This window comes from Malaya genurostris, chromosome 3 (genome assembly GCF_030247185.1).
Source record: "Malaya genurostris strain Urasoe2022 chromosome 3, Malgen_1.1, whole genome shotgun sequence".
Lineage (NCBI taxonomy): Eukaryota > Metazoa > Arthropoda > Insecta > Diptera > Culicidae > Malaya > Malaya genurostris.
The window spans coordinates 15212812-15230017 of NC_080572.1; the positions used below are offsets into that span (position 1 = coordinate 15212812).

The 17206-nt window shown below is 36.0% G+C and overlaps 2 protein-coding genes across 6 annotated transcripts in view; one reads left to right on the forward strand and one right to left on the reverse strand.

Moving 5' to 3' along the window:
• The window catches only part of LOC131439058 (orexin receptor type 2-like), a 335326-nt gene that overhangs the window by 84287 nt on the left and 233833 nt on the right, over positions 1 to 17206 (reverse strand). The window lies entirely within an intron of this gene.
• LOC131439059 (uncharacterized) lies at positions 8627 to 9949 on the forward strand. The gene is made up of 4 exons (XM_058609593.1): positions 8627 to 8935; positions 9003 to 9141; positions 9205 to 9478; positions 9532 to 9949. Exons 1-4 carry the CDS (start codon positions 8758 to 8760, stop codon positions 9832 to 9834), a joined length of 894 nt encoding a protein of 297 aa, XP_058465576.1. The 5' UTR covers positions 8627 to 8757; the 3' UTR covers positions 9835 to 9949.

Sequence of the window (17206 nt, forward strand, 5' to 3'; positions counted from 1 at the left end):
AATATTTTTATCTCACTTCATTCATTCAATCATTCAATTTATAATCTTGAAAGACAAGCAACAACATGGAAGAAGAAAAAATACCGAATAAAACTTTTTTCCGAAGCTAGCCGGAAATTGATAAGTTGAATGAAGTTTAATGAAGAGATAATTTATTAGAATAGATTAATCAGATGTGAAACGTTAAAAAAATCTGATAACCTTAAGAAACTTTTGTAATTGTCGCCTTTACGACATGGTAGCAGAAACCCAGTGGATCTATTCTTGGTTATTTTTTTTCCGTCGGATTCTACACGGCATTAAGGCTGGTATTGTCCGGAGAAAGATAATAGGTACTATCAATCTCCTAGTGGACCCCAGACCCTTATATATGATAGTATGATTGATATGAGAAAGGCACCATCACAACATTATTTTTTATTCCGATTCAAATGATGTTCATTTGGTTCAGTCCCGCACAAAACGAACAGTGTTGGTTGCGGGAAAACGAATATTAAACTGATTTTCCTTAGTGTGTAACTTAATCAATACGCTCCCCTATCTCTGCGGGTCTGAGACATGTTCAGATTTCATTCCACCGGTCGACAGTAACTTTCAATTGAAAGGGTTAGTTTCTCTACCATCCGAAGTGAGTAGCATTCAGGAGCGGATGTTTATGCAGTACGGTCGATATTCAAAGCGACAATGATATCCGTTTTTTTCATCCAGGTGTTGAAAATTGAATCATCCTTCAGACAGAATTGCCTTTATATGCGGGAGGCTGGAATCATTCCATGTTATTCCTGTGAGCTTGCCGGAGATGATAGTAGAAATCGCATAAGTTCACACAGGTGTGAACGTAGATTATAAATTGGTACACTTAGTTCCACTCTCCGGGGGTGGCTTTCTTCGGTGTTTTCTTTGAGTTCCGTTGCCAACCTGGACCTGGCAGCATCTGCGGCAGAGATGGTGCAAATGTGCTACCATTCCGGCAGTATTCAGTACAGGGAGACATATTAGATCGTTCGTCAGTTAGAGTCAGCTTGAGTTGGTCTCACACTTCATCATGGCGTTGGTTTCTTTTAAGGAGTTTTTTCTATTACACATTTAGAATGAAAATCATACATGACGTAAACGAAAGTTTGCCGTATATTTTCGCTCTGATGTAAAACTAAATGTTGTGTTTGGTTTGATATGGATTCAAAATTAGCCTGTGAAATTATTGACAATTAATTTTCGTACATGTTTAGTGTATTTTGATGTTCTGTAGATGTGTATCAAACGAGACGTAAAGTTAAACTTTTTTTTCGTACGCCTTGGTAAAGTGCTATCGTACCATGCGGTATAAAAATGCACAAGATGCATATTCAACCTACCAACGACGCCAACTGAGAGGGGTCCGGATATTGTCAGGGAATGAGGTGCAAGATTCCGTTTAAGCACATCAATGAAATTGCACGGAAATTTCGAGAATGATTTCATTACATCTGAATATTTGAAAGTGGAAGGATTGAAATTGGTAATCATAGGGTTTAAGTTTTACATTCTTTCTCTATTTGAATGTTGGATGTCTTCATAAATCCTGACTAAATCATGCATAGTACATGCATGCATACATCATACTCAAGAGCACTAAATTGTTTGTTTATTCTATTAACAGTATAACCTTTTGGTCATCCATTGCGCTCAGAATTGCAATGCCGTACCACATCGCTTCAGAATAGTTAGTTCCAATCCGATTGTTTTCTTCGCATACTTGAAAATTTTTAGGTCACGTTTCCTGTGCAGGATGTGCCATTTACACTGGTTTATTAGTAAGCAGTCCACATGTGTTATGCTGCATTGGAACTCTTTTTCTCCGGTAGAAATGAGTATTTAAGTATTCCAAGCAACGTTGTAACGGGTGTCGCCTTCCTTGTGTGTAAGATGGTCGAACATTTTATTAAAATATCAAATCATGTTACTTTTTCAAGTACAAATCGTACAGAATAAAGAAAAATGTTCACTCAAGCTTTCTTTTCACAGTAAATCTGAATTTTCCGGCCTTTCGTTTGACTCTTTCCAATTATCTTCGGTCACTTTTCTCGCTGCAGAACACCAGTTGGCTTTGAGCTGTATCTCGCTGAAAACTGTCCTTCGCATCTTTTTTAGGTTTCGCTTGTCCATGGCTATGATTAATGGCTTCATAATCGAAACAATAGTGTTTCGTGGAGAAAGGCACCGGACCTTTTTCCAGGCTCTGCTGTACGTACTTAACCTGGTTGATGTTTCCAATCGCGCTGTAAATGTCTCTCTTCATGTCACAAATACAGATGGCCTACCACACAAGATATTTTTTTTTCAAGCTTCGTCAGCTTAAAAGCAATGGGGCATATCCCGACAATAGTATGAGCACTCCAATTCCGAATTGAGCTTCTTATGGTCCTTCTTTTTCCACTCGTCATAATAGACAGTACGTGTTTTTAGAAGATGTACAGTTGGTTCAACACAAAATTCATGTTTGTAGATATATTTTTACGTGTCGAAACATGCAATTTTATGTGCCTGCGTTAAAGGCTGTACATTTTTGTCACAGATTCAAGTGATTTTGGTAAAACTCATTTAACGTAATTCTGGTAAAAATCATTCAATGAATTCCGTCTTATGTTGTCTTAGGTCTAAATGTAATTGTAAATTTCATATTATTTTACTTATTTGAGTCATATTCGTTTCAAAGGGTAACTATGTGCGATGCTAGAATCGCGACAGAATTAGGAAAACGTACGCCACAATTGAATGGAGTATTGTGAACGTCCCATTTAGATAACGAATCCTGTGGGGGGGATCAAACTCTAGCAGCACTGGCATTCAATCTAGTCACCGTGGTTCCAATTGATACGCCTTGCACGGACGGGATTCACTTTCAACATCATTTTCCTCATTTGTATCGCACGAGCAAACCCGCAAAGAAAAGCGATTTCGGTTGTTGCCTGGGTGTTTGTTTGCGCTCTGTTTACTGAATTTACGCCACACACATCGAACCACCATTCATCACTCGAGTGCAAAACGTGGTGAAGGTGGTGAAAAAAGCTTGACGTGATTTTCCGAGGATTTTCGATGTTTGCCCAATTTTATGCATATTGAGGGTTGAGCACGTGTTGCAGTCGATGGTTGTTTGTCTCGATTTGCCGGTTGTGGTATGGATGTCCAAGGCGTTTGGTTTTTTCTGAAGATTATGGGATATTTCTTTTCTTTCTTGATTAACTCAGGGACTTACACGTCGTGTATACGTTGGGGCGTTACGCTTAGTAAAACCCATTACCATCACAGGTCTAAGAAAATGCTTCTAGCAGGTAGAAACTAGAAGAAATATAAAACCACGCTAAAGCTCATAGTTATGTCACCAAGTAATGACTTTCACTATCTCTATAAAGGCAGTGCTTATGTTCTCTTTGATAATGCAACATCGAGGTTGTTTGAAATTTTCAGGAAAGCTGGAAAACTCACAACAGAGTTGTTTGACTAGTTTCTTGTGTGCAGGCTATTTTCTTCTTCTCAAAAAGCGGCACTGTGCCCTCCGGGATGTGCCGAAATAGCTTTGTTGAACCGGTCGACATTGCAAGAGGTTTGCATTTAAACGACAAATTAAGATCATCGTCTTTGTATTCGGCAAAGGATCAATCGCAAAGTTTCTTCGTATGGTATAAAACCGTTCTGTAGCTGAAAACTAGAGAATGGGTTAAATTTAGTTTATGGGAGTTTTATATACATAGACAAAACGGGTAAAGAGATTGCCGTGACTTTGATGCATGAAATCACTAACTTATATTAACGTAGTTTGTGCTGGAGGACTTTGCGATGGGTGAAAAGGTCACGTATACCCGAATAGGTTTGAATAACAGATAATGACCAAAATACTGATTTACATTACATCCCATATAATAACAATACAAAATGGTCGTTTTACAGGTTTTCATTCGGCATTACAGGAAAGACTTTACGTCTCGGTGCAAACGAATTGCAAATAGCAATAACTTTATGTCTGCTTAGCTATTATGTTGTTTGGTGGAACCAGTCACGTACCCAGAGGGTGGGCCCGAGGGGCTCTGCCCCCCCCGAAATCAAAAACATATAATTATTTAGAATGACTCAGACATGTGTTACAGAAATAACAAGACAGTAAACGCAATGAAATATAATACAATATCAGTTCCAGTGGAAAAGTTTAAAGTGTATATTAAAAACAGCCGTAAAAGGCACATCCAGAATTAGGTACATAAGCAATCTTCAGTAACATCTTTTTTTTTAATTTTTGGGCCCCTCTCGAAATGAAATCCTGGGTACGGGCCAGGGTGGCAATGAACAATGATCAAAAATTAACCAATTGAGTAATTACTTTATAGTTGGTTTGACATTACCATTACAAAATTCGTCGTATGATTCATTGATATGCAATTCGCTTCTACTCGGGTAGGATTGATGGTTGTGTTGTCTTAACTGGTGTTTTACACAAATTAAGTTAAGGATTACAGGATAAGCAGAATATTAACTGGACGTTAAGCGTAACTGGAGAGCGGCCTTTACTGCTTTATTTGCCAGAATAAGCTTGGATTGAATTTACTTTATCGAAATTTTGTAAAGTTATGCTGTATTGAGTACATCTGAGTATGATTTTGTACAGTTTTCAAAATGGAATTGCATTTGCAACAATGAGTTTGCATTAAATTTTGCTTTCAAAACGGTTTCAATGGTGCGACGACAGTTCGCTTTCACATTTCATCCAAGTCAGTCGATAAAAACAAAACCGCTTACGCTGGGGACGGAAGAAACCAAGTACAGTATCGTGTAGTGAACAATAGAACGTTCTCGAAATGAGTGAACCAAACGAACAAAAGCTACCACAACTACGAAAGAATACAATTAATGTTGACTTCAGGCAGTGCTAAATTCGACCTTCGATAATGATAGAACGTGAAGGTTTGCTTAAGGAGCAAATGCATCTTGATATTAAACGTGTGCATTTACTTCAATGCAACAAGACAAATAATGTTGTTCACATCCAGTTTTATAAAGAGTTGGATGCAATTCAAATACTACGAGGAGCATGAAAACATCAAGTATAACGTACATGTATATATGAAAGATAGTGCTATAGTAGTGCGTGTGCATGATCTACCCTCAAGCATCTGTTAACCTTATATTCGCAAAACTATGTCCCAGTATGGAGAGATTCTTTCCATCGAAAAAGAAAAGTGGGAGAACTTTTTTCCCGTTGGAAGAATGCTATACCTCCTTATGTGATTTTCGGCCAAAATACAAGGGTTCCGTGCAAATCACTTGTTACCTATGACAATCAGATGGATGTCAATATTGCCAAAAAGCTGTTAACTATGATATGCCATGTGAAAAACTGGACAAGAAGACATCTGCACCAAAGGACAATAGCGCTGCCTCCACACCAACCCCAACAAACCCCAGTACATCGGAGATAGCTATCAACAACAATGAAGGATCCTCCTCAACGAAACCTTTAGTCGCAACTCATGCAGAACAAGGTAGACCAGCTACAGTTAACAACGCACTCAACACCTGGGCAAATAAAAGTAACAACGATGATTCCACCAACAACACCGAACCAATGCTCTTCCTTAAATTGCTGTATGGTAATGAGAACGCCTCTTCTCCTTATAAAAAGATGGCAACTAGAAAAGCCATAAGAAAAAACATTTTTTTATTAGTGTTAAACAGTGACGTCAAGCTTAAGTGGATTTGAGGCGAAATAAAAAATTGTATGAAAAAAATGGTGCGACGACATTGCAAATGTTAGAAGAGGGTGTTTAGTATCATCAATTTGCGTGTAGTAATTAGCCGAAAAAGACCAGATTTTTTGGCAAACAACTTATCTGTGAACATTTGGCTAAAACCGGAACGAATACCATTCAGCAACCTCCGAATTAACCTGATTTGGTTCCCTGCGACTTTTTCCTATTCAGTCGACTCAATAACCGCTCCGTGGAACGCGTTTAAGCGTGTTTCGAGGATTGGATCAAGCGTTGGCATAAGTGTGTTACAGTCAATGGGGAGTACTTTGAAGGGGAGAATATCGATTTTGATGAATGATCTTGTAATTTTAATTTTCATTTCATCGATTTTGATGAATGATCTTGTAATGTAAATTTAATTCAGAATTGTTTGATCAAGGTAGTATTTTACTGATTATTCGACTTTAAAGCAACGAACTGCTATGTATACGAAAACAAAAACTTCGCTTTAGCTCTAAAAGGCAATACCGCAGTAAAAGTTGTTTAAAAATTGTTCCATACTGCTGTTATAGCGACGCGAAAACTTAAAGCAAATGCTCCTAATTTCATCTTACACTTGATGTCAATCTATCGAACATAGACGACAGATCTCATCCTAACTAATGGTTTTCGTATATGAGATGAAAATTGGAGCTGAGATGAATGGGGAAACTGTTATCCTATGCTTAAAATGAAACCCAGTTAAATAATTGGTCAATTTCAGTCACTATGGCTTAGTTTTGCCGAAGAAAAATGATAATGTCATCAATCTCTTTATGTACTCCCGCTATAAATTCAGTAGCATCGATTATCTTATATACTAAAACTATTAATTAGAGTAAGATCAGCTATCTCTGTTTGATGAGTTAGCTCAATGAATAAAATTAAGATTGTTGAATTGGATTTAAATGCTTCAATACTCATTTTAAGATTTGTATCCAATTTTATCACGTTTCATTATTTGAAAATCTATAATTGTAGCGGAAAAGTGTTAAAAATATTCAGATTAATAAAAACTCATAACAAGGTTATTGGCTTAATTGGATTATATTTTTTTTGATTGGGCTTTTTATAGAATGGTTTGAAATGGAAAGTTTGTGAAATCCTTGATATGAGCTATACGCAGAAAAACAGAGCTTATTAAAAAAAACAAAAAAGTAAATTTTCAAACATGACTTTTTATTATTCCAGGCTGACATGTGTTTGCTTCTAACCAGCTTCTTCCCTTGACGACTACATAATCTTTGTTTGATTTGAGTACGAATTGTGGTTAAGTTTAACAAACAAAACATTCGTTCCAACTGATTTTATGTTGCTTAATCCCAATATTATAATTATTTAATTTTGACTATGTTCTTATTTACTTAGTTGTAAGCTAAATTTTTTGTATGAATGTTGGTTCAATTTCTTTTTCACCGGCGCTCAATTTTTCACTAGAAAAAAAATTTCAATACAATTACAATTCTTCAAAGACAAATATTCTTGCACCTGTTTTCTAAGAGTGATTTTGGATGCTTTTTTTGCGAGATATTGTTCATGAATTTTTTTCCACCACTCAAACGTGAGTATAATTAAAACACTCGGAAGCTGTAGATTATTTTCTAAGACATTACCTCTTTACAAACAATGTTCAAACAGAATATTTCTCGCTGGACTTCCTCGCTCAAATTATATCAACAATGACACCAATTTTTAGAATAATTATAAAAATACCATATGTATAAATTGTCCAACTATAAATGCTTAGTACTCAAAATAAAGGTTATTTCTGCCGTTTTACAGAACCATTGCATGGCTGGTGCTACGATTCTACTGACACTACGAATCCTTCCAGGTCGGGGCTCGAACATACACGATAACTGGTTTGTAAGACCAGAGCCCCATGCATTGAACCGCCAACCCGGGACACTTACTGACCCGAACAGAGCGCAATACAATTCTTGCAGACGAATCCATCTGATTTGGTTGAAGTTGAGTTTCATATCATAATTCAACAGCTTCCAAATGCAACTTTCGATTCTAAGTTCCACTGATGTACCATAAACTTCGAAGATAATATATTCGAATATATTCATGCGCAAATCACAGCTGCGCTTTCAGAAGACTTCGCATTTGTAAATTCAGGGATCTTGCCAGCAATTTTAGTTGCTACCGTTTGTTTTATTTGAACATGAATTTGCAAAAGTCGGACTCGTCTTCTCTGAGTTTTCGCACATTTATCTGTGGATTAGAAGTAATGTGGAGTAATATCGATTCATCGTTAAGAGGGACAACATTTTAAAACTCGTCTTCAGTATGTCAAAGCATATATAGCATTTTTTTTCAACCGTTTATAGAAACCAACAACAAAGAAGTAATGTCTGAAACAATTCTGAGGCACTATAAGTTGTTGATGAAAAATAGTCACTTCAATTCCGGAATATGGTTCTTGCAGTTCAAATACAATTAATTTTTTTTCATAGACCTTTCTCCGCACTTTTCCGATTACCCAGTAGTTACGAAATACAGCAAGAAATACAATTCAAGAACAATGTTTGCTACCTGTGAATTGTACACCAGCATACATTTATTGAAATCGTATGACTGACAGAACAAGGTCACTATAATAGCGTTTATTTAGATCATTCTCTTCGCAACATGACTTTGCCTTCTAAATCTCCTATTCATCGTTTTTTCTTTCGTTTTACCTACATTTCGGACATTTGACCGCGCCAAACAGGTTTCGGAATATGACGATCGCTTTCAGAGTTCTATTTCTCATTTCATTCCCGAAACTCATGACAAATATAGTGTATGAATACCGTTATGAGGGCGATCCAGAAAAACCCGTTTTCAAAACCAAACAAAAAGAAAGAAAACAATCTATCAACAGAGACGTCCGAGATTGCGTTGAACTCAAAATATAAGATAAAAGTTATTCAAAGATATGTTCAGAAGGGATTGCGTTGTCAGTAACAGTGGACGACAGTTTAGGTAATTTTCAGAGAGCGCCGTTAGAATGAGAAAGTTTCTACTTAACGCAGTTCTGATCGCAATTGTGGTTATAAGCTGCCAATCGGTATTATGTGATAGTGACCAAAATGAAACAATAGTAACCGAAACGGAAGTTATCAACTATATTCCAGAAAATCAACAATTACTAAACCATAGTGCAACGGATCCTATTGCCTATGAAGGTGAATTTAATTTGGACTGATACACGAGGCATGAATATCGAAAAACTTTAACAATTACAATTTGTAGAACAAGATGTGACTCGGTTCATTGATGTATTGAAACATCAACTTAGATGCGGTTATCCAAAGTTTGGTATTCCATCTCTAGTACCGTTGAAGTTATCGTACAAGTTCAAAACATCGTTGGATTTCTTGAGTATGAAAAAGTAAGTATTCGAAAGGCACGGAAAATATCCTTCTTAAGTTATATATTCTAACGCATGTTGCAGAATACACGTTAGTGCTTCGAACTTTATGATCTATGGTCTCGATAACTTCAACTGGCTGTCTTCGAATACTTCATTCACCCGTACCGGGACTAATCTGACCATCAATTTTCCCAACATTACGGTTACGGCCGATACTTCGCTAAATGGAATCAACGGATCATCTCGGTTGTCTCTGTTTGACACACTTGTCTTTCTAGTGTCTCAGTACGAGGAAAAGGACGATTTGCTTTACGTGACCGATTTGAATGGTGATATGACGCTGAAGGCAGCAGGAGTAAGATGGATTTCGATTCTTGATCGTCAAATTAATTGATTGATTGTTTTCAGGTGAAAATAGCTCACCTATTTCCGAAAAGCGGAAAGTTGACCAAGATCTGGAATAAAGCTATCGGCGACTCACTTCCAGTGGTGACCAAACTACTAACCACGCGGAAAATTCGTGTCGAGGTCATCAGTCGATTCATCAACGGGGCCAAATACTACACGTTAAGCTCGGCAAACAGTGCCCTTGCGACTTACAAACTAAACTTTGACGGGGTGGTTGAAAGCTTCAAGCGTTTCTCCGACAAAACGGATGATTCATTAATGTGCGACAAGGAAGATTCGGTAGGTGAATCTAGGATAATGTAATGGCCGATCTTCATTAGTTTAGACTAATGCGAATTAAAGGAAACACGTTTGTTGTTTTCTTTTTTTTTACATCCTGATCATCTAATAAACTCAGATCTCCGATTCCAACTAAAAATCTAGTATTATTCATTTTGTGACTTTATCGAACTTTACTATTGTGTCTGAAAAATATTCGAAATGCGGTTATAAAGTGAAAAATCTTTATTTAATCTTCTAAATCAAAATGTAACGCTCTCCCGAGAGAATGCACTTATGCTAACATTTTTCCGGTCCTCGAAGCATGCCAAATAGTCATTCTCCGGTATGGCCTTCAGCACCTTCTTCGATTCGACTCTTCTCTCTTCAGTCGACTCGAAATGCGTTTCCCGAAGTGGTCTTTTGAGTGTGTACTTTATTAATTTCAACGATAATGCTGCTTACATTAACAAATATTTAGGAATATTTGAAAAACCAATATTCCGTCAACAATTGATGGTTAGACAATTATGTATTTAATTTTTACAAAAACTGTTTAAAAATTATGTCGAAAAATAAATAATAAATAAACGATTACAAAGAAAAAGAAGGAAAATGAAATTCTTTACCGTATCGAAATTGTATCAATATGATTGAACAGAATTCGCACTTCGGGCAAAGTCAGGCTGTGCAATGGCTCGCTTTGCCCCGAGAAAATATATTTCTTTCCGACTCGTAGCAAACACAATAATGCTCGGAAATGAAAAACATAATACGTTATTGAAGCGCATAAGAGAGCACTATGAAATACTATGAAACCTATTTATTTTTCAATATGGATTTAGATACCTCACATGTGACAGAAAGTTTTGAACGACTATACTGACGCATCGAAACAAAAGGCATAACAAAGTGTCAGAAATATAATACTTCTACAAGGAAATTGACTAAAATGCACGGCAAGCTTGGAGGGTATATCAAAACGAAATTCCAATTTTTTCTGGATATCCAAATAGCTTCGCTTTGCCCCAGTTACCCCTAATGAATCGACCCAGACTATCAGAGGATTTTTATCAAACTAGTCTCAAATTAAACTTCTCGACGTTAACCAGAACACTATTAAGGCTTTACTTACAATTATTGGAAAACAGCCATTGCCGAAAATGTAAATGCAGCTTAATTCACTATCACTAGATAAATATTTGTAAATGTATCATTTTTTATCGAAAAACTAAGTAACTAAACTGATATTTGTTTTTTTTTTATTTTCGCTCAACTACAGCGAAATTTTAGTTTTGAGATCTGATGTTCTCTTTTAGAATCATTTTTAGTTTTAAGACCATGTCTATAAAAACAAAATATTTTTTGAAATTTAAATACTTCATGGTAGTACCTACCAAACAAGCCTTAAATCATCAAAATTCGTCAACTATTAATAAATACATGTATAGTTTTGTACAAGCGACTTTTTTCCAATAGTAGTAGTTTTGTACTAAGAACGGTAAAGTGTTGTTTTCAAGTAAATTTGTGCTCAATTTTCAACGCAATTGTTTGTGAGTAATTGGAAAATGAAGTACAGTACTCTTAAGCAGCCCTGGTAAGGTGGCATACCGGAATAAAATAAATCAACACCAAGAATAACTAAAAAAAAAAAGAAGTATCCTTGAGCACTCCATTTTGGAACGATTCGTTTGTAGCACGGTTCCTTTTTGGCAGCATAGTTGCATGGCTATGCAATTATGTTGGAAATGTATCACTATCTTCGAGATCCATTCATACATTTTGACGGGCTCATCCATTTACGATCAAATTTTCAAAAGTATCACATAACTACAAATAATTCAAAATTTAAGTTTTCTTAAATATATGGTATTAACGAGTATCAAAGCGAAAAACTCATGACGCGTGTTTGCCATTCTCGTACCCGCTATGGCGGTTTTTATATAGTAAGCGACATTCTATTTCTGCGTTAGATTTTTAGCCATAATTTTGAAAGCTTATAGCTCAAACTACCAATAATTTCAAAATTTTTCAACTTAGATCTGTATTGCAACAACATTAAAGTTTTCCAATACTACACTATTTGAAAGCCTGTCTGATTTGATCCATGTCGGCCGCAGCTAATCAGAACGCTTTCTAAGGAAGAGAACAAAATATTAGTAGGGGAAAGTGTTATACTATATTCTTCTTAAGAAAACAATGACTCCCAACAAATCAGTGGTATGCCACACGTCGGTGTTTATCAGTCTTGGCTCTTGGAAATTTTTTCTGGCTACCTAGAGTTTCATTGATTCAAGGCTTTTGTCTTTTTCAAAGCTACTTGAATCACTAACAGTCTTTTTGAAGACTAACAATTAGTCAGCCTTTTTATGGCTAGCCTTTCAAAGAATTATTCTTCGAATTAATCAGTCTTTATTAAAACTACCACAAAATCAGTCTTTATCAGGACCTCTCAAAACTAGGAGTCTAATCGAAGACTTATTTAGCCTAGTTAATTTATATTCTACAAAAATGCCTGTGTCCAACCGGAATGGCAACAAGCCTAAGGGTAAAAATAATGCAATACATGCATGGAAATCATAAATCCAATTATTTTAAATGTCCTGCCAGGGAAAAATTTTTAAACTCTCGTTCGCTTAGACAACAAGTCAAATCAACGACCTTAAATTTACAGAACATACCTGAAAATAAAAAATAAAACGATACAAATGCCACGCCTAATTCTTCTAAGGCACTTATTTCTTCGAATGTAAAACAAAAAACAGGTACGCCTTCCAATTCGTCTTCAAACGAAAATAATTTGTTACCTGGTAGATCGACCACGTCACCATCTTCTTCTAATGACAGTTACGCTTTGGTAACGGGTAGACAACTACCACTTAATTCTTCTGATGTAAACAATCAAAACACAGGAACGCCTTCCAGTTCAGCTTATAACGAAAACAGTTTATTAATAGGTAGATCGGCCAAGTCATTTAATGGCAGTTACACTAGTGTAACAGGTAGACATCTACCTAAAAATATTCCTTCAATGCCATTCGCTTCTTTAAACGAAGTCGATTTAGTCGATATAACGGAAAATAAAATGATCTACCTACAAGATGAACTTTTTCAAATGATCGACCTCATCACTTGTTGAAGCATTTCAAGTTGCGTGGCAATTTGCAAATAATATCATAATGAATTTAAAATTTAACAGTGATGTTAAATAAATAATTGAATATTTTAAATTGGAATGCTCGATCTTTAAAATCGAGTGAAGATAAATTTTATAATTTTCTCAAAGTTTGCAAAATCCATATTGCCATTGTGACAGAAACATTCCTTAAACCAAATGTCAAATTGAAAAGCAATCCACATTATGTGGTTCATCGTTTTGACAGGTTTACTGGAATGGTTGGTGGAGTTGCCATTTTTGTCTAACGGCAAATTAAACATCGAATTTTACCTTCGTTCAATGCTAAAGTAATTGAAAGCTTGGGAATCGAAGTTGAAACCATTCATGAATTTATTTCATCGCTGGAGCATATTTGCCATTCCAATGCACCGGCGAACAATTGAATTTATTTAAAGGCGATTTGCAAAAACTCACAAGATATCGACCGAAATTTTTCGTAATAGGGGACTTAAGTCCTACTCTCATGGGAGGAAATCAAATACTTCTTATAAATGGCGAAAAAGCTCAAAAACTTGCTCAGCTGTTCGAGAGTGTCCACAATTTTAATTTGAACGTTGTGAGTTGTATTGAAAATGAAGTCTCACTGAAATATGATCATTATGAATTATGAGTTATTACAAGATGACATAATTGAGTCGAGTTTTGATGAAATTAAGTCGATTATTAAACATGAAGGCTCCTGGTAAAGATGGAATCTTTAATATTCTCATTAAAAATCTTCCCGATGTTGCCTTGAGACCCTTGGTTAAAATTTTCAACAAGTGTTTTTCATTAGCTTACTTCCCAAAAAGATGGAAAAACGCTAAAGCAATTCCTATCCTCAAACCTGATAAAAACCCGGCAGAAACATCAAGTTATCGACCAATTAGTTTACTTTCTTCTATCAGTAAACTTTTTGAAAAAATGATCTTGTTGAGAATGATGACTCATATAAATGAGAATTCAATTTTTTTACCAGAGCAGTTTGGATTTCGTCATGAACATTCAACTACTCATCAACTTGTCAGAGTAACGAACATGATAAAAGCAAATAAATCTTCTGTGTTATCCACTAGAGTTGCTCTTCTAGACATAGAAAAAGTATTTGACAGTGTTTGGCACGAAGGTTTAATAGCAAAAATGTTTTCCTATTTATTTGATCAAAATGGTTCAAAATTATTTAACTGATCGTACTCTTCAGGTTAGCTATCAGAATTGTAAATCTGTATTGCTCCCCGAACGAGTAGGTGTTTCGAGCGTAGCTCCAATCTTGTACAATTTCACTTCTGATCTTTCAAATCTACCCGTTGGTTGTCAGAAATCGCTATTCTGTGACGACACAAAGAAGCTTTAATATTTTCAGTTATTATCTGTCAAAATGGAAAATTGAACCAAATGCTGCAAAAACGCAACAAATTATCTTTCCTCATTACCCAAGAGCTTTTTTCCTTAAACCAAACAATAATCACATTCTCAAATTGAGTGGCTTGGAATAAACATGGTCTGATCAACCAAAATACTTAGGTTTAACGAATGACAAAAAACTCACTTTCAAGGATCACATTGTAGTAATCCAGGCAAAGTATAATAAATATATTCAATGATTATATCATCTTATAAACAAAAATTCTAAGCTCTGTCTGCAGAACAAATTGTTAATTTATAAACAAATTTTCAGACCAGCCATGCTTTATGCGGTACCAATTTGGTCAAGTTGTTGGTCCACCAGGAAGAAAACGCTTCAAAGGATTCAGAATAAAATTTTGAAAATGATTTTGAAGCGCCCTTCCTGGTTTAGTACAAATGAGTTACACAGACTCACAAATAAAGAACCATTAGATGTTATGTCATAATATTATAAGCAAATTCCGACAAAAATCGATGCAATCTTCAATTGAGTCGATTCGCTCCCTGTATTAGTTAGTAAGTTAGTATATAAGTTCCTTTTCCTTATTACTCAATACAAGTAGGTTTACAATTTTTCCTACACAAAAATCACAGTATTGCGGAAGCAAATAATGTCTTCATGGTAATAACCAGATCATGTATATAATAAGGCTGAAAAGTCACTACTTGTGGCTGAACACCCAAATTTAAATTTTAATAATTTAATTTTAACTCATATTCCAATAAACAGTTATTCAAAAAAAAAGTGGCATGAAACACAACAAGCGACATTTGACCCCACAAAAATGAAGCATTATGCTGGAACCGTTGTTACAATGTCCTAGATTTTTATTCATGTGCTGTTGTATATAATTTCTTCAAGCTATTGTGTTGCTTGACTTTGAATTATCGATTTTGAATATATGACCACTATTTCCGGTGCTTCCGGAATCGGAGACAAAACTCCGGAACCTGAAGTCGGATCCGAATGAAAATAAAGAATTTCGTATGGAACCATGAGACCTTTTATTTGAATCTAAGTTTGTGGAAATCGGTCAAACCACCGCTGAGAAAAGTGAGTGAGATCCATTTTGGAATATATGACCACAATTTCCGGTGCTTCCGGAACCGGAGACCGGGAACCAAGATAGCCGGAATCGGTTATGATAATGGCTATCGATTTGTGTAGTTTTGAGATCAGTTTCCGATCAGTCATCTCCGAGAAAACCTAGTGAGTTTATTTGACACACACATTCACATTCACACACACACACACACACACACACACACACACACACACACACACACACACACACACACACACACACACACACACACACACACACACACACACACACACACACACACACACACACACACACACACACACACACACACACACACACACACACACACACACACACACACACAAATTGCTCAGCTCGATGATCCTTTCTATATGAGAAAGACAAAAAGATGAAAAATTGTTCACTTTGTTTTCTCTGAGATAACTGAACCGATTTCAACAAATACAAATTCAGATGGAAGATATTAAAATATTATACAAAATTTATGAACTTCATTTGAATCCGACTTTCAAGAGTGTTTCTACATAAGCTATCATGAAATAAGGAGCAATTTTCTTGAAAATAGTGTGTACCTTAGTAGTGTTAGAACTTTGACTAATCAGTATTTAAGAATTTTAAAGCTGACCTTTTTCATAAGATGCTCCAGTAAGGGAGCTCGGTCTCACCTGAAATGTAATAGAGGATGCCTACTGATTGAATACTTGGTCTTGGTAGCTGATAGATAATGTTAACTTATCTTTCCGCGTAGTTTAGATAAAAAACATACAGACAATTGTCGAACAGCAATAATTTTTACATTACTCTTCAAAGACCTGTAGTCTTCTAACTCATTCAGCCATGCTTAAATTGGAATACGATTGTGGTGGCCATGCCGCTCAAGTGTCAAATGGGGAATCATAATAAATTATAAATCACAGTACGGAATGGAGAAACAGCTTGAGTAGATAGATGAGAAGCAGGAATTATTTTCGTTTTATTAAATTTCGAACCTTCGAAGTTCAATGGACCGTCTACGACTAGCACAAGTAGCGAATTCATTGCCAAGCAACATGAACTTGTACTGGATTGAAATCTAAGGCAAAGGAAGCTGCGACTCAGTATCGCTTAATGAGTCGAACTGAGGGTGATATCACTTCCCCGTAGAATATTAGCGAGCAAGATCAAAAGAAATCGTTGTTGGTTTCCTTTGGCTCTTTGTTTCTTTTTTTAGAAGCTTTCCAGGAAGAGTACGTGGTGTATGTTTTCGTAGAAATTTCATTTTCGATTTGTTGAATTTTCCCATTTATTAACCGTGTTTGACGTTTTATGCGACGGGAAACGTTAAAACTTGACAAGATGATGCAGAAGGAATATCATATTTATATATTTTATGTAAATTCCTGGGCGGGGATTGGTTTCAAGGTTTCAACGTGAAGGCTTTATTTGAATCGGTAGCTCCTTCGTACTAACCATACTGACTGATCGTGACCAAATTTTCGCTAATGATTTTGCAAGTTGTTGGTTCAATAATGCCATGCAGAGAAATGCAGAGGCTGCAGTCCTATACTACCTAGCCCAACATTAAAGATATACTGAGGTCTTTTTACGCGGTTTTTATGCGGTTTCTTTCTTCGCGGATTTCCCAAGTTACGCGTTTTTTTACGGGGTACGTATCGTCCGCGTAAAAAGCGACGAAGCGTTTTTTGCCTTCGTAGACAAGTTTGAACGATTGATTTGCAAATTTCAACCCAATCGCAATTTTCGAAGTAGACCACATCAGGTTTTCGATTATCTTGGTTTTCGGTTC

Excerpts from the sequence above, each read along its gene's own strand:
- LOC131439059 (XM_058609593.1), top strand. The coding sequence starts at position 8,758 with ATGAGAAAGTTTCTACTTAACGCAGTTCTGATCGCAATTGTGGTTATA. Across the intron at positions 9,142-9,204 it reads GATTTCTTGAGTATGAAAAA|AATACACGTTAGTGCTTCGA; the intron begins GTAAGTATTCGA and ends CGCATGTTGCAG. Across the intron at positions 9,479-9,531 it reads TGACGCTGAAGGCAGCAGGA|GTGAAAATAGCTCACCTATT; the intron begins GTAAGATGGATT and ends GATTGTTTTCAG.